Source organism: Camelina sativa, chromosome 16 (assembly GCF_000633955.1).
Source record: "Camelina sativa cultivar DH55 chromosome 16, Cs, whole genome shotgun sequence".
Lineage (NCBI taxonomy): Eukaryota > Viridiplantae > Streptophyta > Magnoliopsida > Brassicales > Brassicaceae > Camelina > Camelina sativa.
The window spans coordinates 16,574,589-16,600,617 of NC_025700.1; the positions used below are offsets into that span (position 1 = coordinate 16,574,589).

Genomic DNA, 26,029 nt, shown 5'->3' on the forward strand with positions numbered 1-26,029 from the left:
AGCCCGTGAAATAGTACAACGCATGGGCCTTCTCCCCAAAAAAATAGTGTTAATATCGTGTGAGCCGATGGCCCACATATCAGATATTAAACTGATAAGAACAGATACTACACTTGATCTTAGCCAAAAGGCCGAGAAAGGTATGAATTGCAAGTGAGGCCGGGCTTTGTTTTTATACTACAAAGCATATGACCAACGCTCTCTAACTCCCCGATGTGGGACTTTTATGAAAATACACTTTTGCTTTACATTCTTTTTTTTTCTGCCGCACACAAATGCTACGAGTTCTCTTTCTACACATCTTTGTTCTCGGTTTCACTTATTTGTCATTGATCACAGAACTATCTAAACCCAGATAAAGAAAGATGGAATAAAAAAAAATAAATCATCAAACCAATATTGGAGGAGCTCTCTTGCTCAGGGAATAAATGCTGCTTCTATTGAGCTCACTAGAATGATGCTTGAATTAGGCACTTTCCTAGAAAACAATCTGAGCTGCTATTATGTTTGCTTTTGAACCCTTGTGAAAAATGTGTGTAGTCAAAGCAGTTCCACCTTGGTTGCTGGAGCACGTTTCCTTAGCCTGCATTTAAGTTTTAACAAAAGGGTACACTAAATGCTAAAACTAATATTGCAGCGTATTAAGGAAAGAGGGAGGAATCAGGGAGGAAAAGACCTTCACTTGTGGGTGGGGTGCTGTTGGAACATGAATCAAGGCCAAGGAATCTTCACACTAGTGAAAACCTATAAGAAATTTGGTTGCAAGAGTTAAAGATTGACCACAATTCAGTATTAGTATGACATCTATCTTTTGTAGACTTTGCTGGGGTAGATAGAGAGGATTACATGAAAAAAAAATCTTTAAAGTGGAAACGATCAACACTCAAGTGGAAGGCTCTTCCACAGATTGCTGTAAAACCAGTGAACTATTTTTGTCAGTTATCACCTAAGGGTAAGATTAGCTAAGAATCATGTTTGGAAAGGCATATGAAAATTATAGAGAATACACTTTCCTAACCCCATGTGAACAAACTTGTGGCGACCTTGTGTGTATGGTGTACTTAATCATAGAACTTACTTTCAGTAAGCACTTCTTCTTTAGTTCGTCTCTTGGCTTTCATGATGTAACTTGATCTCTGTGGTTTACAGTCCTTCTTGCTTCTTTGCTCACTCCATTGTTCCTGGGATCAAACCACAAGTGAAGCTGTAGGTCTTAGCATCAACATCATATATCAGAACACAATAAAAGTTCTATCAATAAAGAATATTTTTTGGCATCGGTAAGGGGAATCCCGAGAAAGAAGAAAAGGACAGAGATTGAAAAAAAAAAGAAAAAAACCAGACTTGCTAGTAAAGCTCGTTGGCGGTACCTGGTTTAATTCGAGTGGCTTATCAAGCAAATAACTCACATTCTGGTTCCAAATTCCAATCATCGCCAAAGAAATGCCATGGTGCTTGCATGCGCCAGAATTCAAGGGTCTTCCCTGGAACTTCTGTTGGATATAAGAAGCCATAAGTTGAAGAACTACTTCAAATCTTTGCAGTATATCAAAAGAAGAGGATTTATGGGATTTACCCCTCGATAGAAGACAAGAAGTTTGTATAGCAACCCCACATAAACCCAAAAACCAGACCCCAAACATATAACTCAGCAGAATTTCATACCGTAGATGGTGTTCTTGTTTAGCAAGCATGAGAAGCATCCATCTGTATCTTCATTAGAGTCCATGATAACACTGCATTGTTCAAACTGCATGAATTGGATTGCACTTTGCTTAGCTGTTGAGGAAGTTAAAACATGAGTTCTTATTATGTGTAATGTGCAACTCAATTTAAAGCTGCTGACCAGTTGGAAAATACGACCAAATCACCTGCGTACGAATGCCTTTTGGATTTAAATCGCTTTCTTGCTGCTCTTTTCTTGGAACTGTAAATACCGATGAAACTGTAAATAAATAATTTTATGCATGTGTTAGTAGTGAAAGCTGAGGTTGAATGCAAAACAGAACTCTTAAGAGAGGAGATGTTCAGTTCAATAGAGTAAGTTACCTTGGCTGCTGGACCACACTGCTCAGGGTAGTAGTTTCCTAAGCCTGCTTTTAAACAAAAAGGCACACTGAACTGCTTCTTAGCAAAAGGGCACACTGAATGCTGGAATATTGGAATCAGGGAGCACTTGTTGGAACATGAAACAAGGCTAAGGAATTTTTACACTAGCGAAAACCTATAAGAAATTTGGTTGTAAGATTGACCACAATTCAGTATGACATCTATCTTTTGTAGACTTTGCTGGGGTAGATAGAGAGAGTTACATGAAAAAAATCTTTGGTGGTACCTGAATCTCTTTGGTGAACGCGTGAAAGATGTTCCTTTACAACCAGTGACAAAAATGGAAAGTATACCCACGCTAAGTTCTGAAATTAGAAAGAGCAAAGCTTACATTATAGATTATCAACCGCTCGAAGAAGTAGTAGAACATGAAATCTCTGTGCGGACAAATTAGGTCCAACGACGGTTAGATAAAGTAGCTAAACCTCCACGCTGAGACTAAGGTCGAAGCTGCTGCTGCTGCGATGCTTTGTGTTCCTCCTTCTAAATAGAGAATCAAAATGCCAAAGAAACAACAGTAGCCATTAGCCAACAAGGCAACAACGCAAATTTACGCCCTTCTCGGATCCTACACGCGATTTCAACCCAAACTGCTCCTAATCTTATCCGATAAACTAGATCCAACATGCTCACATTACAGATCATTGAAACTCGGCTCCGATCCCAGAAATAGTGCGAGATCGTACCTTAAATTCGGAGGAAAAACCGAAAATGATTTCAGATAGTAGGCTTTGTCGCTATTCATCTTCATCGTGGCGTGGGATATATCCAACCCGCAGACGAGGAGCCAGGAGGCAACTGTTCTTCAAATTCGTTTAATGGAGAGAAAGAGGGCAGAGGAGAGGTCAACATCCATCAGCTAGTTTGACCCGGTAATATATCAATTATTATCTCATTCATTTACTAATTAAACTGTGTTTACAGTGGTTATATACCTGATTTTATAATGTAATTGCATAAACCTGATTTTATTCGTTTTACTTATTTAATTTAACTCTGATTACAGTGGTCAGTGGTACCATGGTTAAATACAAGTTAATCTAATTGCATTAAAAAAAAAACTGATTATATATTCGTTTACTTATTAAACCAGAAGCGCAAGGAGAGACTGTATATATTCACGTTTTTTTTTTTTGGGGTACAAATATAAATATATATAACCATAGTTTAGTTAACCACGGTTAAAAATGTGCATGCAGATAAGATGTGCGTAGGTGAATATACGCAACACGACAAAATTATACAAACGTCCCCAATAAAAAAAAAAAAAAAAATGACCCTGGTTAAACTTAAACTGNAAACTGTGATTATCTCCTCTATTTATCAACTGTGATTAAAGTGGTATACCACACCATGGTTAAATACGAGTTTAAAGGTACAAAAACGTGATCCTTTTCTGTTTCTTATTGAATCGTTCACTTTTTTTCCTTTAAGGAAGATATCACCATGGACCATGGTTTAGTTAAACATGATCCACACACCTGATATGACCATCGATTAAATTAACCACGGTTAAGTGTGCATGCAAAAATGGACGTGTTTATCCGCAACACGACAAAATTACACAAACGTCCCCAAACAAAAAAAAGTTATGACGTGTCTTCGTCTTCTTCCTCTATTTATCCTTCTTCCTACTCTTGCAGTCACAGAGACCAAAAAGTTGAAGAAGCGAAAGAAAAAAACAACCCCATCATAAAGTTGGCGATTCCAAACACGCGATGAGAGGATTAACCTCATCGTTGCGACTCCTCACCGACGCCGAGTTCGAGAGCATCGTCACCAAACTCACCACTATTTTTCAATCGGCATTTACCCTGCTTTTTGCTTCATTTGTATTTGACGTGGCTCACTCCGCTGAGTTACTCGGAGTTAAGAATAACAAAATGGCAGTGTTCGTAGCTGGAGGTCTTGGCCTAGTTTATATATCATTCGCTACTGTAGACTCCATCTTCAGATCCAAGGTCAAGTCCGTTAGATTATGTCAGAGAATAACAAATATAAAGCTTTCTCTGTATCTATCTCGACGGCTCCTAGAGCTGTATATATACATCACAAATTAACCTAGAGAGGTATTTACGATATACACATAAAAGACCAAAAAGGACAATATGAATATTAACATAATTCTACTCTAATACCCCTCAAGTTGGAGCATGCAAATCAAGGATGCCCAACTTACCAAGAAAAGAGGAAAACTCCTTTGCTCCCAATGCTTTCGTAAAAATGTCTGCTAGCTGAATAGTGGTGGAGACATGTTGTGTAGCAATCACCTTACGTTGAATTTCATCACGAATAAAATGACAATCTTTCTTAATATGCTTCGTACGTTCGTGAAAAACGGGATTAGCTGCAATATGAATGGCTGCCTCGCTATCACAAAACAAAGACATCGAAGATGAGTGATTAACACCAAGATCAAGCAAACAAGCTTTAATCCAAAGAAGCTCTTTAGTAATATCTGCCATGGCCCGATATTCGGCCTCAGCCGAAGACATAGACACCCGCTTTTGCTTCTTCGTTCTCCATGAAATAGGAGAGGATCCAAGCTGAATAAACCAACCAGATAAAGAACGACGAGTTAACGGACATCCATCATAATCAGAGTCACACCAACCACGAATATGTAGATCACAAGCCGAACTAAGAAGAACTCCTTGACCTGCAGTCCCTTTGATATAACGCACTACCCGCATTGCTGCGTCCCAATGGTCTTCACGAGGAGTCTGCATAAATAGAGATAATATGTGAACGCAATATGCCAAATCTGGTCTAGTTACCGCAAGATATATCATGCGACCAACCAATCTTCTATATCGTTCGGGATCATGAAGAGGTGCACTTTTAGACAAGGCTTGGGTGTGATTCTGGTCCATGGGAAAATCCACCGATTTAGCATTAAGAAGACATGTTTCCGAAACAATGTCCAATGCATATTTTCTTTGACAAAGGTATATGCCTGACGAGTTACGTGCAACCTCCAAACCCAAAAAATATTTCAAAGCACCAAGATCCTTCATATGAAACCTTGAGCTCAAGTAAGCTTTAAACAACTTAATAGCATCACCGTCGTTTCCCGTAATGGCCAAGTCATCCACATATACCAAGATATACAACTGAACCCCATCACGTACATAAGAGAAAAGAGAATAGTCTGAACATGATTGAGTGAAACCATAACTGATCAATGCATCTGCTAATTTTGCAAACCAACAACGCGGTGCTTGCTTTAACCCATAAAGAGATTTCCGAAGCTTACACACCTGATTAGGAGACGACGTACAAAAGCCAGGAGGAAGCTTCATATAGACTTCTTCTTCAAGATCGCCATGAAGAAAAGCGTTATGGACGTCCATTTGATGAAGCTCCCAATCACGGGCTGCAACCACTTGAAGAAATATTCTAACCGTAACCATCTTCGCGACAGGAGCAAACGTCTCTTTGTAATCCAAGCCTTCAGTTTGTCGATTACCAAACACCACAAGACGCACCTTAAACCGTTCAATGGAACCATCAGAGTGATATTTAATCGTGAAAACCCACTTACATCCTAGAGCCTTCTTCCCAGGAGGCAACTCTCCTAAGTCCCATGTACCGCTGTCTTGCAAAGCAACAACCTCTTTCTCCACAGCATTGCGCCACCTCTCATCTTTTATCGCTTCAGCAAAAGATGTTGGTTCAATGTTCTCGAGAATTGCCGCAAGAAACGCCCGATGGGAGGGTGAAAATCTGTGACAATCAACATAGTCATCAATAGGATACACGATATTGACCGAAGAAGAACCCGAACCACCCGGTGTGGCAACAACAAAATCTTTTAGTAAGACCGAGGGTTTTTTTTCTCGACAACCACGACCATGTTGAGCGATAGGTGGAGAGAAACCGTGGCTATCATCACACACAGTAGAACCAAGTTGATCAACCACAACTAGTTGTTCCGCCGTAGGCTCAACGCAAACAGCTGCAGGTGTAGCATTATTCGGAACCACCGGTGTTGGCTCAGTTTCGAGAATCACATCTGGTGTATTAAATTCTGGAGACACATCCGTTGCAGCGAAAGGAGAAACAACATCAACAGTGTCTGTAGACGTAGGAGCTAGAATTAACGGAGGTATCTCAGCCAAATCATGTGACGGTTCCAACGTCATGTTATCGTGAAAAGGAAATGATGTTTCACAAAAGACAACGTCACGAGAGACTAGAAATTTTTTTTCCTCAAGATCATAAACCAGCCACCCTTTCTTCTCATATGGATATCCCAAAAAAACACAACGTCGGGACCGACTCGCAAATTTATCACCATTATGATGTTGATTATGTGTGAAGCATAAACACCCAAAAACTTTTAACTGATCATAACGTGGAGGGCGTCTGTAAAGCATTTCATACGGTGTTTTTCCTTTAAGCAATAATGATGGAGTTCGATTAATAAGATAACAAGCAGCAAGTACGCATTCGCCCTAATATCCAATAGGAAGATGAGCTTGAAATCGAAGAGCTCTAGCCACATTTAAGATATGGCGATGCTTGCGTTCTACTCGTCCGTTCTATTGTGGAGTTCCAACACACGAAGTCTCATGAATAATCCCATGTTCTAGAAAATATCCCTTCATGCAAATAAACTCAGTTCCATTGTCGCTATGTACTCGCTTAATATTTTTGTCAAATTGCCGCTTAGTCATAGCCATAAACTGTTTTAAATGCATAGATGTTTCACTCTTTTCCGTCATCAAAAATAGCCACACTCCACGAGAAAAATCATCTACTATAGTAAGAAAATATCGAGCTCCTGAAGACGATGGAGTTCTATACGGACCCCAAACATCACAATGAATAAGCTGAAAAATATCTGTTGTCTTATTATCACTTGTAGAAAAACAATCTCTGGTTTGTTTGGAGCGGAAACACACTTCACACACCGAATCAGAATTTTCCTTAGTACTACTAACACCAATATTTGGAATTAAAGAAATAACTTTAGAGGATGGATGCCCAAAACGCTGATGCCACACATCCAAGGAGACACTCGCATGCAAGCCAATCACGTTCACTGCATTCACCTTTCGAAAATAGTAAAGCCCATCCCTTTCCTCACCTGCTCCAATCAGCATCCTGGAACGGTCCTGAATTGCACAAAAACCAGGACCAAAGTGAGCAAAGCACTTGTTTTTGTCTAATCATCTGAGAAATGGAGACGAGATGGCAATTCAAACCCTCAACAAACAACACATGAAACAAACTGATGTATTGACCAAGAGTCACAGTTCCACGTTTTGTAGCTACAGAGTATCTACCATCCGGAAGACCCACCAAACATGGGTCAATATCGGTCACTCCCGTTAAAATATCTAGAGACCCTGTCATATGATTCGAGGCACCAGTATCTAATATCCAAGGAACAAGAAGAGTCTTACCCGAGAGAGTTTCAGAGGCTGTTTTTTTCCCTTTATGGAAAGTACTCATCAAGATTCTCCATTGCTCATCCGTGAACCCACCAGGAATTACACTCAAAGATGATGTCTCGGCAGAATTCTCTTTATCCGATGGTTGCAAACCGATAACATGAGCAGATGCCTTAGGTCTTGCAAGAGGAAGTGTTGGTGATACCCCACGATCTGATTTCGAGACCCCCGCCGTGTCAACCCGAGTTCCTTTCCACCAAACTGGGTAACCGATACGCGCATAGCAACGTTCCTCACCATGTCCCTTCTTCCCACAAATATTACAGATTTTCTCTTTGTAATCTACACGTCCTCGTGAGCTGGACTGAACAGAGAACCCCACAATCTCAGGCCTAATCTCAGTTTCTTTTGTACCAAGCTTCACTGTCTCATCCCTTTGAACAATGGAAAAAGCTTGATTCAAAGTTGGTAAAGGATCACGAGAGAGCAGACTTGACTTAAGAGCCCCAAAACTTGATTCATCGAGTCCCATTAAGAATTGGTGCACCTTGTCTTTCTCACGTTTCCGAGTACCACGACCTTTGGAGTCACACATGCACTCATTACACGTACATTGATCCTCCTTGTCGTAGTCTACCAAATCTTCCCACAATTTCTTCAATTTACCATAATATGACTTAATGCTAAGCCCCTTCTGCTTGCAAGTCACTAATTCATGTTTCAATTGTTGAATTCGTGGACCATAAACAACCCCATATTGTTCTGCAATATCATCCCACAATTCCTTGGCGATCTCAAAGTGTGAGATATCACGCGGAGTGATGGGTCAATTGTGTTACGAATCCATGAAACCAATAACGAATTAATTGTCCACCAGTCTTCATTCTCTTCAGAATCTTCTCTTGGTTTCTTTATTGATCCATCAACAAAACCAAACTTCTTGTGAGCCCGCAAAGCAGTTCGCAGTTCACGAACCCAATCTTCAAAATTGTCACCATTGAGAAGAACTTGTGATATCAAGATCCCTGGATTATCACTCGCCGACAAGTCGTATGGATGAATCGTACGTCGCTTCAAAATTAGGTCTTCAGCCACCGTGGCCACCTGTTTTCCCGACGCTCCTTCCGTTGCCATGGTCGAGTTTTTAGATCACGGAAAAAGAAAATTTAGCCTTCTGGCTCTGATACCATGTCAGAGAATAAAAAATATAAAGCTTTCTCTGTATCTATTTTGACGGCTCCTAGAGCTGTATATATACATCACAAATTAACCTAGAGAGGTACTTACGATATACACATAAAAGACCAAAAAGGACAATATGAATATTAACATAATTCTACTCTAATAGATTATTCGGTGAGATCGGCCTTCTCTGTATATTTTTATCCTACTGGTGCTTGGTGTTTGTTGTTTTCGGGCCATTCTTTCTCTTTGCGCCTCTTGTGACTGTGATAATCATCGGATTCGGAGCGTGGCAGTTGATGAAACACTATCCCGACGGGGAAACAATACGCGGCGATCTTCCCGATCACATGTTGGAACAAGTCACCAAACGTTTGGGGAAGGAAGGAGATCTAAATGATGTCTTACACAACGCAACAATCAACGCGATTCTTCAAAAGCCAGAAAACCCAGGTACCGAGCGTTTGTTCCAAGCCACCCTCTCGGCCTCTCCGGATGTGACACCACCGCTCAATCAAACCATGGACGATCCCAATCACGGTATGGGCGGTCTTACCTCACTGCTGCGACTCTTCACCCACGCGAATTTCGAAAAAATGGTTACCAAACTCACTTCTCTTTTTCAATCATCGGTCGCCCTTGTTTTGGCTTGCTTCGTATTTTACGCGTCTGAGTCCTCTAAAGTCCTCAAAAGTGAGACTAACAAAGTGTTGATGTTTCTCGCGGGTGCACTCGGCATCGTTTACACTTCATGTCTTGCCGTCGATTCCATTTTTAGATCCAAGGTCAAATCTATCAGATGCTTTGGTGAGATAGGCATTCTCTGTGGATATGTATCCTACTGGCTCCTAGTACCTATTGTTTTTGGGCCATGGTCTCTCGTTGCTCTTCTGGTCACTCTCGTAATTTTCGGACTTGGAGCGTGGCAATATATGAAAAATCGTCCCCTCAGCGACGGGACAACGATACGCGGCGATGTTCCCGATAGCAGATTGGAGAAAGTCATCCTACGTTTGGGAAGAAAACCAAAAGGTTTAAACTCTGTTTTACACAGTTCAACCATCAACGCCATTCTTCAAAAGCCAGAACATCCAGATACAGATATTCTGTACAAGGCCACCCTCTCTTCCTCACCGGAGACTTTGGAAGTGAAGAATTTACAAGGAGTCGACCTAACACCGCCCATCTATGTGCCCCCAGGAGGTTTACCTCCCTTCTTCATGGACAACCGAGCCGCCAGTGACGGCACAACTCTGGCAGTTCAGGAATCTTCCTCCGACTTATCAACAGGGAACAGCCCTATTTCATCATCTACCTTGAGAAGGAGGAAATTTAACGTGGTGTGAGTGGAACAAAAATGCTGCTAATCTGAACTAGGCCTAGGAGTCGCCGATTGAGTACTTTTCATTTTCTTGTTTTCTAAATAATAATTAAAAACTAAATGTGGGTGCTTTATGAATCAAGTTTCCCGTATGTACTATCCCTCTCCAAGAAGTCGCATTCAATGAGCGACTCTATTCTCTTCTTTATTTCTGTCGGGTTTGCCAAGAACCGCTACTGCAACTGTTTAAGTTTAATGACTTCTGCTATGTTGTTGTGATCCAACACTCGTCTCGACTTCATGATCCTCACAATGGTTGTTACTCGATGTTACATATTAAAACAATCGGTCTTTTATAACTAATTTGGTGACATAAATATTGGAACCCAAAAAGAGAAACTTTATACTTTACCAAAAAGGAAATGCTGATTAACAAAACAAGGGAAACAACGAAGCAAAACAAACAGAGAGACGGTGTAATTATCTCTAGAGATTTTACGCTAAATAGCGGTAAAGTTTCCGGTATGTACTATCCCTCTCCAAAAAATCGCGTTCAATGAGCGACTCTATTCTCTTCTTTATCTCTGTCGGGTTTGCCAAGAACCGCGACTGCAACTGTTTAATGACCTCAGCGATTATGTTGTTGTGATCCAACACTCGTCTCAACTTCATGATCCTCACAATAGCTGCTTCGATCTGACGTTTCCTGTCTTCTTCTACTCTCTGTCTCGTCTCTTGCTTCTTTGGTTCCGTCTCCTTTTGTGCAACCACCGTTCCTATCTTCACTTTGTTGAACTTGCTTGTGAACCTGTCGTTCACAATGAACGAGTCCTCTTCTCCTATGTCCTTGCTCATTGGTTCTTTTCTTAGCACGTTTTTACCCTTTACACATGCCATTGACTGCAAGCAACGCTTTAGATCTGAGGCAGGTATCTCAATTGCCTGTTCGATCTATTTGTAGCTTAGTCGATTGGAGTTGTTGAACAACATAAGGACACTCATTTGGAAAGTCGAAAACATTTAGTCCGTGCCTTTGACTCTTTCCAAACACTGCTTTGATATCTGTTGTGCCCATATTTGATGTGATCATGAGACCATCCAAGACGACGCTTGAGTCTTGCTCAACACGAACGAAGTCAAAGATCAATTCTTCCAGCCAAACGACTATTTGGGATACATTCTTACCTCATTTGCAGCATATCTCGAAGTGGAATCAGTCCAATCAGAGTTCATATGAAGGAGTTATTCATTTTACAAATCAGGTGAACTCATGGCTACGCGATTTGGACCTACGAACATTCAACAGAGGATTCCGACCAAGTCCGAAGGATTCAAGGTATGAAACAAACTGTTCTGGAATCTTGACCCATCCTAGAATCACTGAGAAATGGAAGCACATTAAAATCAGTTCATACTTGAAAGATATGGATATTTCAAATCAGTGGATCTGCCCCAGTCCCAGTTTCGCGTCTGAGCTAAATATCGTGTTACACAGACTAACTCAGCATCAATTTCGACATGAAATCGGTTGGAGGATGTTAATGGATCTCTTATGTTTCCAACAAACCCAAGAACACAAGATCTGGCAAAGAAACCACAAAGTTACGCTTCATTTGCCAAAGAAGGTCAACCTAGTTCTTCACATGAAGAATTTTAGGTCCAGTTGGTTTAGGTGCTTCCAGAATTATGTTTGACAACCAGGAAGTGTTTCTACTAAGCCTAATGTGAAGAAATGGTACAACCCATGTTGTTTCTCATCAGCAAGTTGGACCAAAGAGTCAAAGAGAGAAAAGATCAAGGAAACCCTTAATGGGTCAGTTCAAGAGCTTATGGCCAAAGAGAGCATGGGAGATACTATTGGGGATGATACCTATCAAGTCCAGCCCACTTTGAGCCTAATTCAAGTCCAAGAAAGCCCAAAATAATCACTTTATTTTGTGATCAAAGAGGGATGACGAAAATGGAGTTCAACTCACCTTGGGAAAGACACCTTGGGAAGATAAACTTCAAAGAGTTAATTTTCATTCAACTATCTATATTTATTGTGTTTAAGTTTCAAGAATAATACTTGGCTTTGTGACCAAGTTTTCTATCTCTATATAAACTCATGTAATCTCATTTGAGAATAATCAATAAATTTTTCTTTTCATTTAATGAGTTTACCTCTTTGTTCTTTGTCTAGAACATTTCTTTGTTTCTTGGTGTGTAATATCCAAGCAACAACCTCCTTTTGCTGGACTAGTGTGTCATATCTAGCAGTGATTGGAGTTGGAAATATCAGCAGCCTTCCACAACTGCTGTGCGACCCCTCAATCCATCAAATCTCCCTTGTTGCACCTTGCACCTTGGCGAGTTTCTATCCTTTTTAGTCCGGCTGAGTGATCCTCAAACTTTTGGGCGTATCAAGTGGTATCAGAGCCATTCAACCGGCACATGTCTGTTCATCTTCTCATCTATCTATTTTTTTCATCTTCTATATTTTTCTTTCTTTCATCTTCTATCTATTCATTTTCTTTCAAAACAAAACAAAAAAAAAAAAGAACAGGAAAAAAGGAAAAAAAAAAGAAAAAGAAAAGAAAAAGAAACAACAAAAAAAAGAGGAAAACATAAAAAAAAGCAAAAAAAAAAAAGAAAAGAAAATGTATAATGATCGTCGAGATTGTGGGATCATCGAAGACGGAGGGCTTGGCATTCCAAATTTACAATTTCAAGCACTTATGGAAGAGATGCGAAGGTCATGGAAGGTTGAGATGAATGCCATCTACAAGAGGTTGGATGAAGTTCAAGCGGACGCACAACCGAGACGACCAAAAATGTTTCATCATAGAAGAGAACTAGATCAACCTAGAGTAGCAAGGGCTGATGATTACTACAATAGTGAATCCTCAAGAGGGAGCCACTTGAGACCAAGAAGTGCTAGAGAAGCAAGAGGAAGAGTGGATGCTATCATGGGTATTTTGAAGTTGAAGATTCCTACCTTTCAAGGCAAGAACGACCCAAATTCATATCTTGAGTGAGAGAAAAAGATTGAGTCAATTTTTAGTTGTCAAAACTATTGCGAGATGAAGAAGGTACGAGTTGTAGCCACTGGATTTTGTGATTATGCTATTACTTGGTGGGATCAATTGGTGGTAAGCAGGAGGAGAAATGGAGAACATCCCATTGAGACTTGGGCAGAATTGAAGTCTATGTTAAGNTAAACTTCAAAGAGTTAATTTTCATTCAACTATCTATATTTATTGTGTTTAAGTTTCAAGAATAATACTTGGCTTTGTGACCAAGTTTTCTATCTCTATANGTCTACTGTCACGCCAAGTTACCAACGAGAAAGGATGTCTTTTGTTTCTAAGGAAGAGCAAGTTGTATTTAATTTGTTACCATCACCAAAGGATCATAAGCAGCTGCTGGTTCAGAAGAATTTGTTGGAAATAACAAATTCACTGAGTGAGCAAACGGAAGCCGAGGAACCAGATCACAAAGAAGTCAACAAACATCAAAGTGAGGAAACCACAAAGGGTCTCACGGAATGGAGTACACTTCTGTCTCAGGGTCAACAATATGGACTCATATATTCTCTTAAAGATAATCCACCAGAATTACTTCAATACTTTCCAACCCATGGCCTTACAGTTTCGAAGACGAAACTTTTTCAAGAGGAGGGGTATGATGTGATCATGAGACCATCCAAGACGACGCTTGAGTCTTGCTCAACACGAACGAAGTCAAAGATCAATTCTTCCAGCCAAACGACTATTTGGGATACATTCTTACCTCATTTGCAGCATATCTCGAAGTGGAATCAGTCCAATCAGAGTTCAGATGAAGGAGTTATTCATTTTACAAATCAGGTGAACTCATGGCTACGCGATTTGGACCTACGAGCATTCAACGGAGGATTCCGACCAAGTCCGAAGGATTCAAGGTATGAAACAAACTGTTCTGGAATCTTGACCCATCCTAGAATCACTGAGAAATGGAAGCACATTAAAATCAGTTCATACTTGAAAGATATGGATATTTCAAATCAGTGGATCTGCCCCAGTCCCAGTTTCGCGTCTGAGCTAAATATCGTGTTACACAGACTAACTCAGCATCAATTTCGACATGAAATCGGTTGGAGGATGTTAATGGATCTCTTATGTTTCCAACAAACCCAAGAACACAAGATCTGGCAAAGAAACCACAAAGTTACGCTTCATTTGCCAAAGAAGGTCAACCTAGTTCTTCACATGAAGAATTTTAGGTCCAGTTGGTTTAGGTGCTTCCAGAATTATGTTTGACAACCAGGAAGTGTTTCTACTAAGCCTAATGTGAAGAAATGGTACAACCCATGTTGTTTCTCATCAGCAAGTTGGACCAAAGAGTCAAAGAGAGAAAAGATCAAGGAAACCCTTAATGGGTCAGTTCAAGAGCTTATGGCCAAAGAGAGCATGGGAGATACTATTGGGGATGATACCTATCAAGTCCAGCCCACTTTGAGCCTAATTCAAGTCCAAGAAAGCCCAAAATAATCACTTTATTTTGTGATCAAAGAGGGATGACGAAAATGGAGTTCAACTCACCTTGGGAAAGACACCTTGGGAAGATAAACTTCAAAGAGTTAATTTTCATTCAACTATCTATATTTATTGTGTTTAAGTTTCAAGAATAATACTTGGCTTTGTGACCAAGTTTTCTATCTCTATATAAACTCATGTAATCTCATTTGAGAATAATCAATAAATTTTTCTTTTCATTTAATGAGTTTACCTCTTTGTTCTTTGTCTAGAACATTTCTTTGTTTCTTGGTGTGTAATATCCAAGCAACAACCTCCTTTTGCTGGACTAGTGTGTCATATGTAGCAGTGATTGGAGTTGGGAATATCAACAGCCTTCCGCAACTGTTGTGCGACCCCTCAATCCATCAAATCTCCCTTGTTGCACCTTGCACCTTGGCGAGTTTCTATCTTTTTTAGTCCGGTTGAGTGATCCTCAAATTTTTGGGCGTATGAATATTGGTTTGCCAAGACAATCTCCTGCCAGTGTGAGTCCCGAGGTAATATGACCTAAACTTCTCACACAGAACATAAACTTCTGCAGGTAAGGTACATTGAATTGTTGGCTGCGTGGGCCAAGAACTGGTTGTGAGAACCTGAACGACAAGTGTTGGTCCTTCTGAAAGCTCGGGATGGCTATTATAAAATCCTAGCAGCGTGTGGTGTGAAGTCTTCATGTCAGTGAACATACCTTCCAATTTCGAAGTGAACTGATACCCACATTCTGTCTTCAATTTCACTATCAGATTCCTCTCTGCGTCATCCGAAACTGTTTTTCCAGATAAAAGCCTTTTCGCCAGATGCTGTTTGTAGTATTTCTCAAAAACATCTTTCTCGTGTAAGTAGCAGAACAGCATCATCACCTTATCAAGAATAAGATCCACATCCTCCTCTCCCACACCTTTCAGTCCTTTTCGTAGCTTATCATCAACAAACAATGAGATAAACTCAGGAGAACGGGTGTTCAATTGAGGAAATACTCAAACGAAGAATTCAAAGCATTCTGGAATGTCTTATCATTGCTGAATGCCATGTTGATGATTTTGTCATATTTATCCCGTTCATCCAGTAAACGCTGCACAAATTCAACCGGATCCTTTGATTTCTTTGGATTAGTAACCAGTTGTTTCCCCATCTCCCTAAGATGCAAAGTCATAACATCTCTGACTGTAACAAGACCATTACTAACCCTGCGGAACAAGATGTACATTCTACCATATCCTCATACTTATCATTCAAAATCATAGTAATCAAACCTGAATTTTCCATGTGAACTAGCCTCTGCACGTGGTTGGCAATCATCTCTCTCACAACAACACTGGTAATCTTCGCTTCGCTCTTGGCATCCAAATAGTGAGCTACCCTTTCTACTTCCTCAGTCAAAGGTTTCTCCGCTTTCTTCAAGTAACCACCACAATCACAAGACTCAATAAACCCCTAAGATGAAGTCCAAGCATCTTAATCACGTTCCTCATCAACACCCTATCTATAACTTCACCAGTCCGTTCCTTGTGAACTAAATAAAGAAGCATATCCAAAAGCCTCGTCTGAATCTTGCTGGAATGCACAACACTATCCCTCCAAAGATGAAGTCCAAGCTCATGAACATGAGTCTTTTTACAACTGGGAACGTAAGTCCGATCCATATACATGAGAATATCCCTAACCATCTGCAAAGCTTTGTTGTGATCATTCCATTTCCTATTAAGCAATTCTAAAAAAGCACCTCCTTGAGCTTCTTCAATAGACTTACAAATCTCTTTGAGATGAAACGTCATAGTGGTAACAAGTCCAGTATAAAGATTTTCCCCAAATTTATGTAGAACCATGTTGTATGCGTTTCTGAAGGAAAGAAACCAATAATAACACACAGCTTCAGAACAACAACAACTACAAGTACAAATAGCTAAAAAATCAAAAATGGGAAGATGTGAAAACCTGTAAAGCTCTTCGAAACTGAGTCCACTAGCGTTGTGATTGTAAATCTCATGAATCGCATGTTCGAGGATCTTCCAAGTCTTATCGGCGTATTTTGGATCAACCACGACTCGTTGCTTAAACGCTTCAATCTGGAAATTTATCTTCCTTTGATTACTCATGATGTTGGGAACTGAAATCGAAAACCAAAGAAAAAAACACACCAAAGAGAATCACAAAATCACTTCAAAGAAAGAAAAACAGATATAGAAACAAAGCAGGAACGAAGATCGAAGAATTGATTAAAACCTTAATTAGCTCTAAATCGAGGAGGAATCAGAAGAAATCGGAGGTTAGGTTTTCGTGATGTTGAAGAAGGGAGAAGAAGAATTTTTGAAGGTTGAAGATGATGATGATAGGCTGATGATAGCAATGGAGCGGAACCAAAAAAAAATATTTCTTTTTTTTTCGTAATTGTCTTCTTATCCCAGTGGTTTTGATTACCTCTTTTGTTACTTCGTCCCCCTTGGTTCAATTCTTTTGATCGATCAAACCCCCAGAGATGATAACAAAATGCGTAAACGGGCTTTTAATCCGTTTAACGAACGGGCCTGAATTAAAAACTTGTGCCAAGTAAAACTATGCCGTTTCAAACGAAGCTGTCACTTTGCTTTCATTCGGTAGACACATTGAAGAAGAAGAACACACTCCTTTGAACAAAAAAAAAGGTAATTTTTTATTTGTTCATTACTTCATTATGTTTTTTTTCTTCCAACAATTTCTTCTCTTTGTTATTTTACAAAAGTATTGAAAATTATTGAGTTTTTTTTTCTTTCTTTGATTTTTTTTCAGTTTTGGGAAGGATACTAAAAAAATAGTCGAATTGAAAAAGTTGCGATTCTTTTGGTTCCTTTTAAAATGGTTTTTTTTTTAAAGATTAGTTTCTTGTCTGCGTAAATTTAACGCTTCTTGTTTGGACGTCAAATCAATGCTTCTTTTTCGATTCCGACTGATATAAATACTCACTTCAATTTTTTGATTTCCCAGCAACTTGGGATTTTTCGTTACTCTTTTACTTTCAATAGATAACATCGATCGACTGGTACTCTTCTCTCTTCTCTTTAATCCCAAATTTAAGATTTTGTTGTATGATCTGAGTAGGATTGTCAATTGGTCTTACTGACCATGGACAGCCCATGTCCAAATTAAATCGGACTAGTCATAACCAAATTTGAAGTGATCAAATGAACCTAAAACCATTTTAGCCCATTAATAAATGGTCCAAACTCATTTGGACATGGGCTGTCCAATAATTCAATTTTTTTTTTTCATTTTGTCGAAAACTTTCAATCCTCTTTCTCTCTCTCGCGATTTCCTGATTCTCTTCAATCTTCATCATCTTCTGATTTGTGTTTGTGAGTTGTGACTGTGATTCAATCATCTTCTTCTTCCTCTTCCTCTTCAGATCGAAAAGCTTGAAGGTTCAGTCAGATCCTGATCTGAAGCTCTACTTAGAGGTAAATTTCGTTTCTTGGTTTACTCTAATTACTGGGTTTGTGGGTTCACTCTAATTACTCTGATTTGTGTTGTAACTCGATTTATGATGATAAGTCTAATTTCGTTACTCGATTTGTGATGATAACACGATTTGGGTTTGTGGGTTTACTCTAATTTCGTTTATGGGTTTACACTTGTTGTGTAGATGTTGTTTCACTTGTTTGTTGATTTATGTTTCTGGGTTTGTGGGTTTTGTTCATTTCGTTTCTGGGTTTGTGGATCACTTGTTTGTTTCACTTGTTTTGTATCTCTTGAGTTCATTTGAGTTCATTGTATCTTTTGTATATGATAAAATATTAATATGGACGTGAGGAGTCTTAGTCTAAGACTCTTAGAGATGACGTGAGATTGAAACTGTACGTGAGGAGTCTTAGTTGGCTAGAACGGTTTGTACTATCTATGGTAGGGTTGAAACTGTTTTTGGGGGTTTGAGAGATCATAGCAAGAATGAAGTTAGTAAGGTTACTAACTAAAGACTATGCGAATGTTGTGATTGGGACTATGCGAATGTTGTGATTGTGGTTGAATGGTTATATAGCAAAGTTTAGTTTTTTTTATTGTCAAGTTTTAATCTTTTCGAGGATTTTGTTTTTGTGAATGTAGCAAAAGATGTCAGGTGAGTTGTGTTCGATGAGACCTTTGTTTGGTGGCGCTATCTCCACCGTCTTCCCTCAGAGATTTGAGGTTCTCTCAATATAACCCTTTTCTTTTTTTCTCCGCTGCTAATTGTAATTCACGGTTTCCTGATTTCTTAATTGTGAATCTTCAGAATGTGAGTAATATCCGACAAGTTCCAGATCATCAGGTTTGGTTCTTTCTTTTGTTCAAAGATTTCGAGCATTGTTTTCTAATTAAGATGTGTTGAAGAACAGTCCTTTAATAATAATATCTTTGTTGTTTAAATTATTGGTTTTTACAGGAAGTGTTTGTCGATCCTTCAAGAGATGAGAGTTTGATATTTGAGTTGTTGGATTTCAAGACTGAGGTTGGTGACATTGGCAGTGCTTCTTGGTTCCTTAATGATCTTGCGCGTGAGCAAGATGCTGAAGGATTTCAGGTAACACCACTACACTAGAACTCTTCTTATATGTTGGAAGACAAATCATTTAAGAACTAGTGTTTATTTCTCTAGAGTAGATCTAGTTTCTTGAGTACAAACTGTTCAAATATGGAGCTTAACATGTATAGATTTCCCAAAGGTAGACCCTTTTTGTCAGATGTAACTGTAGTGAGGCTGTTTTTATATAGTCATATAACTAGTTGGAGAGATTTTGTTGTTGTAGATTCAATTTCTAAGGCTAATCGAAATACTGATACTGGTGTATGTTTGGTTAATCTTTGCCAATATTGATATTTTATGAAGATCTTCTAGTAATTGTGCCGTGTTATTTTAGTTGATTGAGCAATCAGAGGTCATTGAGACGCCTGGACTGTCGTACAGAAACATCCCTGCTGTTGCAACAACTGCTATTGGAGAGATGGTAAGGTCCATTCACATGATTTTAACGGTTTGTTTGCTCATAAGCTTCCTCTCTATTTGTTTTCTCTAACAACGATCATTACAGGCTATATCCAAAGGAAGACAGGGAAGAGAAGCACAAAACCTAGTGAGGGTAATTAAGCTTATCCTTGTTCTGTCCCTTTTTCCATAAGTTTGTTTCTTGAGACATAACTGGTCTTATGTGATGGTATATTCTGCAGGTATATGTGGCAAATCTGCGTCTTAAGGGAGTTGATACAGATGTCTTAGTGACTGCGTATGAACCTATTCTGATAAAGTAAGTCCCACAAACGTTAAATTTTGAGTCACTCGTTATGTTGCAAACAATTGAATATGAATATGCATCATTTTGATACAGAACTAGGAAATCAATAGCTTTGTTGTCGTTGTTGCTGCTGTTTTGTTATTGTTGAACATGTCTTTTTGTCTCACGTGTTTGTGCAGCCCTCTGAGCGAGAGCGCGGATGCTGTGGGATCTGGTTTAGCTGTCCCAGCTTCACAATCTGGAAAAATGCCAATGTGTAATGTCATTAAACAATCACTCTCTACCTTCAAAGTCAATGACTGGAATCTTTTCGGTTCCTCAGCTTGAGTCTATGCCAAAATGAGAAGACGATTCAATCCTACCAATACAAGGCTTCAAGAAGTTTGCTTTATTAAAGTTTTTGAAGTACTTTTAATTCTAGTTCTTGATCCTTTGAATTAGGTTTTAGGCTTTTAGTAGTTGGAGCTTTATAAATAGGATATTATTTCCCTTGTGTAAGACACCTTTGGCTTTGAGTAAACAGAGACTCTTCTCCCTTTTCCATGAATCGCTTTGTATTCAGTTTGCCATTGATCTTATCAAGAACCTTGTCAAAAACTCGTACACAGACTCACTTGCTTCTTGAATCTCAGGTTAATCAAGCATGAATGATGAATCCTTGACTTGTAGCACGTTTAGCTTCACAATCTTGGTTTGTGTCTATGGAAGCTTCAACATGTAATGGCTGTTATATTTACAAGTTACAGCGTATATCTCAATATCATTCTATGTTTAATACATGCTTATATACAACTTGAACACCATTGCCTACAATCAAAACATTAATTAAATGGTTGAATCAAATCACATTTTAGGTTGAAAATGCGTAATTTGGGAAGAGACGAGGTCACTTCGATCTAATTGGGTTACTCTAACTTGTTAGAATTAAGGTCACATATTAAACCAACCTGAACCAATCTAAAATTATTTATGAGATCACGGTTAAAGGCTTAAACCAAAAAGATTACAAACCTGGTTTTATATCGAACTTGCACATGTGACATGACAATTTTGACGTGTACAACAAAGCTGGAATTTGAATTTTTTTTTTTTTCTGTTATTGAAACAGATCTTATTTTGGGATCTCTCTTTTTGAAATTTATGTATACTCTAACGGAAGTTTTCTCTCTCTCTCGTATCTATCATTGTTTTCTAGAAACTCTAACTTCTTACATCTCCGCATCTGGTGATCTGGAAAGGTTGAAGAACCGGAGTATTTTTTTTCGGCGGTCTAGCTTACTCCACTGATCTAATCATAATCTCTCAATTCGACTAAGTAATCGATTCCTAAGGTCAGTAACACAAAAGATCAAACCCTCGAATTTAGTGTTCCCTCGAGGCAATTTCGATGATTCTGAATCCTCGATTCATCTCTTTATGAATTGTGAGTCTTTGTTACTTGATTTGTTGTTTCTTTTTACTACGTCTCTCGTTCTTTGTGAATGTTTCTTAATTTGTATCATCGATGTGTTGATAATCTTGCTTTCAATTTGTCTCGATCGATTTTGTAAGGTTCATCTTCAATGCTATCGAAGATAGTTTTTACCGATTTGTGATTTATTTGATTTGGTTTTGATAACGATCGGGGGTACTGAACTGAAAGATCTGTTTTAGGTTTAGGTTTTGTGGTTTGGGTGATCGAATCACCGGTTTTGTGGTTTTGATTTTGTTCTGAATCATTGGTTTGATTCTTGTTCTGATTCTTCTGGTTTATATTATTTTGTTTGGATGCTACAGATCTGATTAAAGTTTTCTTTGCTTGATGAAAAGGAGAAGAAGACGCTTTTTGATGCTACAGATCTACATCGGTAAACATTTTCTACCTTTACCAATGACTAAATGAGTCGATTATATTAAAAATTGTGATCCGATCAAGTTTTCTTTCGTAATTAGTGTTTGGAAATATTTACTCATTGTTCTTATTATTCAGTTACAAGATGATGGTGATATCATATAAGTGTGGTTCTGATTCATTGTAGTGTTAAGTGTAATCAAGGAAGCGACTCTTAGGTATGGTTATCCTTCTTCTTCTTGGTCTTTTGGTTTTTGTTCTTGCCTTTTTGGAGTTTGATGTTAAGTCTCGTTTCTTCTGCAGCTGCAAATTCCAGAGCTTATAATGTGGTTTCGAACTCAGAAAATAAATAAGTGTGGATTGATTGTTGGCCATAATTGAAGAATGCATATACTTACATGCATTTATTCTTATATGCATACATTCATGTGTCCTTGCATTGCATTCATTCATACATACATGCATACATACATCATACATGCATATACATACATACATCATGCATGCATACATCCATTCATACATACATACATCATACATGCATAAATCCATGCATACATACATCATACATACATGAATAGTTGCATATTTGCTTGTCGTGCACATTCATAACTGCTTCCTTATTTCTGTATTTATTCTTGTTTGCTTGCTTGCTTGCTTCCTTGTTTTCTTATTTTCTGCCTTCATACATCAGGCGATGCAGAAGATGGAAAATGAGTTCATGATATAGTGGGACGGTCTGAGGACAAAGGAAAGACCATGTTCTGCTTCTTGCAGCCACAAAGACCTTTTGACCTTGATGAGGCTATCATTAGAAAGGCTGTCTCGTAGGTAATTTTATAAATATCTTCCTTGTTGGACTAAGCTTTCAGTCAAATTGACTTCTGCAGGTTGATGGTGAGACTACCAGATGCTATGAATATAACAAAAATTTTAAAGGTTATACTTGCAAAAGAAGACTTGTCCCCTGATATGGATATTGATGGAGTTACTAGTATGACTAATAGATATTAAGGAAACGATCTTAAGGTAAATTCCTAGTAATTCATTTAACCTTTGTTATGATATCCGAGCTTTAATCATGGATGCTTTCCTTTTTTGGTTATTTTGGGTCTTCTAAGTTTTGTAAGTTTCTAATATGTTTTGATATTTTCTTAGAAATTTGTCTTGCTTTCTCCTGCATTATAAGGTAAAATTCTCTTTGCTAATATAAGGTGATGAACTTTTGCTGTTTCAAATAGATTAGTAACAAGTGTGTCAAAACCAGAGTTGAGACGTATTCAAGGATTAAATCTCTGGAGCAAAGAAGACAATGATGAGATTTTCAAGGGTTATGGGAAAGGAAATCCCGAGGGAAGATAAATGAGATCGCTGCGGGATGGTCAACTTCTCAGAAGGTCTATAACAATTCTTAATATGCAGATGGATTTCTGACTCTTCCTATATGATTTTTTGTTACCTTAGCATATGATCTCTTGAACACATATAGGAGTATAGGACCAACTTCAATGTGCACATATGGTATAATTCTACATACAAGGAGAAATCAGGAAATAGACGTACAAAGTTGGTCCAAGTTCTCCGCTTAGTCAATTTGGTAAGTAAACAACAATGTACTCAAGACATCCTCCCTCATCATTGCATTCTCAATATGTCTTTAACCATATGGGACTGCTTTCTTGATTGAACTGAGGTTCACACTTTGACAAATTGCAGGTGTCAAAAGCTTACCTTCAATATTTACAAGGTCTAGGGGACACGGATGTTGTTTGAATATGCCAAAGAAATGTCTAAACCAGAAACAAGTCTTATTCTGATCCCTTTAAGTCTTTCAATAGACTATTTTACGTTTTATTTCACAAATATTCACTCTGATATATAGTGACTTATTGCAGTAGCAAGAATAGATTGATGGATCAGGTGAAACTACCGCGAACTCTCACCAAAAACCAGAGTGCACTAATCCATTGCAGTAGCAAGAGTACATTGATGAATGTGCTTTTCAGGAAAGTGGCAGCTGAGGCAGTTTTATTAATCTCATTTGTTTGAGTCTAAGATTCATTGCTATAATTAAGTTTCTCAAACTTTTTCAGGATTGTGAAGTAGCATGAACGTACATGCTATCTAGGCCCATCTTCATCCACGTACACATCCATTAATTAGTATTCAGTAGGTAACTTTGCATCTAGAACGTATATAATCATCCTAGTACTTTATCACAACTTTTTTTTATTAACAATTGTGATTTTCATATCCAAGCTTATTAATGACTTGCTATATGTATGTGCTTTTAAATCTGAGTTTTCTATATGTCCAAACTTTAGAGATGATTGTGAGGTCATTTTTAAAAAATTCCCGAAGAAATGTATGTGCGAGAAAAGTAGAAAACTCCCATTCATATGGAGTCAATGCAGGTAGATACTAATCATAATTTATGTTATGATTTTTTTGATTTACTATATAATAGATTCCAATCTACATGAATCTGATATTTCATATTTGGTATCTTTATATGTGCTTCCATTTGTATCTACAAATCTAGTGGGAACACTAAAACTGAATAAACTGGTGACCACTTGTTTACAATCAAAAGCAAAATAAGGTACTATTGTTTAAACCTCCTACTGAATATTATATAGTAAGGCTAATTGAGCTAAACTGGACAAGAAAAAATTGATGAGTTTATACATTCATATGAAGACCGTGTAAGCAGCATCTCTAAAAACCAGAGATCGACAACCTGGCCATGAATCATGCAAAGCCTATGTATACCACTTGTAAGTTATCATCATCTTGGTCTTAAGTAATCTCTTCTAATACATAGCATTATTAGTTTATTCAGTTTAGAAATATCGGTGTTGATAAGGACCTCTGGGTCAAACTAATTTATATCGAAAAATGTACTCTTGTTAAAGTTGCAAAAAGAAGCCAAGAACCGGAGTAATTGTGGAAAGGGTGATTAAAAAAAAAAGACAGGGGACCTTGGTTTCAATTTCAAGTATGTATTTAAACTTTTTCTGCTATTTAGTATCTCAACTTTTCTCTTATATTTAGTATTTCAACTTTTCTCATGTAGGAGCAAATTTCATAGCCAACTGAACTGCTGGTTTATCAATCATTTCTCTCCACGATTCCTAGACCGTGGTTTGAAGAATCTACTTGCGAATAATAGTGAGTTTTATATATAAATATTGAAAAAAAATTATTGAGTTTGGAGTTCCTAGAGGATGTTTTTACCTAAACATTGTCTTCAAAGTTGTGTTTGCAGGAAAGCATGTGTGAAGAATGTTGTCCAAATCTCAGAGGAGACAAGCGGTAGGAATTAACAAACCCATGGACGAATTAGTTTCTTGAAGGTAACATGGCGTGATCAACCACCCAAAAGTGGAAAAACATGTTTCAGAATTCTTTTGTGAGATCCAAACTGTCCTAAAACAAAGAATGTGTTTTGCCATAGGTTTTAAGGTTCGACACATAAGAGACGTAGGCGGAGCATCAAGGGATTTCCTCCAAAGATTTTTAGAGCTAATGTCTGGCGGTTGTCGGCTGAATGGATAAGTATGCTCAGAGCAAAACGACGACTAGCGTTCTTTTGCCTCGAGGCAATCTCTAACTGCCATAAGAATACCTGCAGAAGCTTAATCAGCCTCTTGGGGATCACCATTCACCAAACAATCCAACCTCTTCGATAGCCTGATTGCGATTGATATGTTGAATTATCCTCCATCTATGTGTGCATACATTCTGACATGCATTCATACATTAACATGTGCATACACACACATGGGTGCATACATACATACATTCACATGTGCATACAATACATACATTAACATGTGCACACATTTAGACATGGGTGCATACATACATATATTCACATGTGCATACACTCAAACATGTTTACATACATTCAGATGTGCATACATTCATTCATGCACATGCATTCATATGTGCATACATGCATTCATGAATATTTTCTTTTTTTGATGCATACATACGTTGTTTGCTTCTTTACATCTATTGTAAACTTGTTCACTTGCTTTCTTCTTTGCTTCTTTTGCTTACTATGTTTGCTCATTTACTTGTTGTGTCTTGTTTGTTTTCGCGTTGATTCTTTTGACTTTTGATTTATGTATTGATGTGTCTTCTTTGATATTCTTGTTTATTTGCTTTCTCAATTGATTCAAATATTGCTTAACTCGATCTTTTCTTCTTCTGATTCTTTGTTCTCTTACTTTTAGTTAACTTCATTGCACATTTTTTTCCTGAATTGAATTCATTGCACATTTTCTTCTTTTCTGTACTTGTTTACTTCTATCATTGGTTGTTTCTTTTTACTTGTTTTATTGTTTCCATAATTTATTTATAACACTTATTTGCTCACTAACTAATATCTCTAATAGGATTTTTCA

The 26,029-nt window shown here is 38.2% G+C and overlaps 2 protein-coding genes and 2 long non-coding RNA genes across 18 annotated transcripts; 2 read left to right on the forward strand and 2 right to left on the reverse strand.

The window, feature by feature from the left end:
• On the reverse strand, positions 15 to 3,017 carry LOC104750812. 7 transcript variants are annotated; one of them, XR_002036003.1, is made up of 11 exons: positions 2,796 to 3,017; positions 2,535 to 2,592; positions 2,336 to 2,414; positions 2,050 to 2,224; positions 1,847 to 1,927; positions 1,666 to 1,750; positions 1,371 to 1,493; positions 1,079 to 1,181; positions 847 to 910; positions 677 to 744; positions 15 to 583 (listed from the first exon to the last, which is right to left on the reverse strand). It is a non-coding gene; the product is annotated as an uncharacterized LOC104750812 (long non-coding RNA). The 7 variants fall into 7 exon arrangements; XR_002036004.1 differs by having other exon boundaries at positions 1,371 to 1,490; positions 1,847 to 1,945; XR_002036005.1 differs by having other exon boundaries at positions 1,666 to 1,736; positions 1,872 to 1,945; positions 2,796 to 3,016.
• LOC104750813 (cullin-3B-like) lies at positions 14,963 to 16,645 on the reverse strand. The gene is made up of 5 exons (XM_019237781.1): positions 16,485 to 16,645; positions 16,040 to 16,388; positions 15,826 to 15,983; positions 15,667 to 15,736; positions 14,963 to 15,466 (listed from the first exon to the last, which is right to left on the reverse strand). Exons 1-5 carry the CDS (start codon positions 16,643 to 16,645, stop codon positions 14,963 to 14,965), a joined length of 1,242 nt encoding a protein of 413 aa, XP_019093326.1.
• LOC104750815 (probable ran guanine nucleotide release factor) lies at positions 17,510 to 20,351 on the forward strand. Of its 2 annotated transcripts, XM_010472664.2 has the most exons (9): positions 17,510 to 17,565; positions 17,929 to 17,980; positions 18,624 to 18,704; positions 18,790 to 18,825; positions 18,940 to 19,077; positions 19,415 to 19,501; positions 19,586 to 19,633; positions 19,722 to 19,798; positions 19,966 to 20,351. In XM_010472664.2, exons 3-9 carry the CDS (start codon positions 18,630 to 18,632, stop codon positions 20,111 to 20,113), a joined length of 609 nt encoding a protein of 202 aa, XP_010470966.1. In that variant the 5' UTR covers positions 17,510 to 17,565; positions 17,929 to 17,980; positions 18,624 to 18,629; the 3' UTR covers positions 20,114 to 20,351. The 2 variants fall into 2 exon arrangements, with proteins under 2 accessions (XP_010470966.1, XP_010470965.1); XM_010472663.2 differs by lacking the exon at positions 17,510 to 17,565 and having other exon boundaries at positions 17,824 to 17,980.
• LOC104750816 lies at positions 20,903 to 25,718 on the forward strand. Of its 8 annotated transcripts, none has more exons than XR_761715.2 (16): positions 20,903 to 21,117; positions 21,563 to 21,633; positions 21,756 to 21,835; positions 21,921 to 21,970; positions 22,312 to 22,646; positions 22,859 to 23,014; positions 23,107 to 23,214; positions 23,334 to 23,422; positions 23,513 to 23,790; positions 23,942 to 24,031; positions 24,160 to 24,219; positions 24,318 to 24,394; positions 24,533 to 24,615; positions 24,694 to 24,788; positions 24,874 to 24,973; positions 25,075 to 25,718. It is a non-coding gene; the product is annotated as an uncharacterized LOC104750816 (long non-coding RNA). The 8 variants fall into 8 exon arrangements; XR_761717.2 differs by having other exon boundaries at positions 23,513 to 23,786; XR_761720.2 differs by having other exon boundaries at positions 23,500 to 24,031.

Bases quoted from the DNA above. Each gene is read 5' to 3' on its own strand.
- LOC104750815 (XM_010472664.2), top strand. From the start codon at position 18,630: ATGTCAGGTGAGTTGTGTTCGATGAGACCTTTGTTTGGTGGCGCTATC. The intron at 19,078-19,414 runs GTAACACCACTA...GTGTTATTTTAG, and splicing joins AAGATGCTGAAGGATTTCAG to TTGATTGAGCAATCAGAGGT. The intron at 19,799-19,965 runs GTAAGTCCCACA...GTGTTTGTGCAG, and splicing joins TATGAACCTATTCTGATAAA to CCCTCTGAGCGAGAGCGCGG.
- LOC104750813 (XM_019237781.1), bottom strand. From the start codon at position 16,645: ATGAGTAATCAAAGGAAGATAAATTTCCAGATTGAAGCGTTTAAGCAA. The intron at 15,737-15,825 runs GCTAGTTCACAT...CTTGTTCCGCAG, and splicing joins ATTGCCAACCACGTGCAGAG to GGTTAGTAATGGTCTTGTTA. The intron at 15,467-15,666 runs GTTACTAATCCA...GTTGATGATAAG, and splicing joins GGGAGATGGGGAAACAACTG to CTACGAAAAGGACTGAAAGG.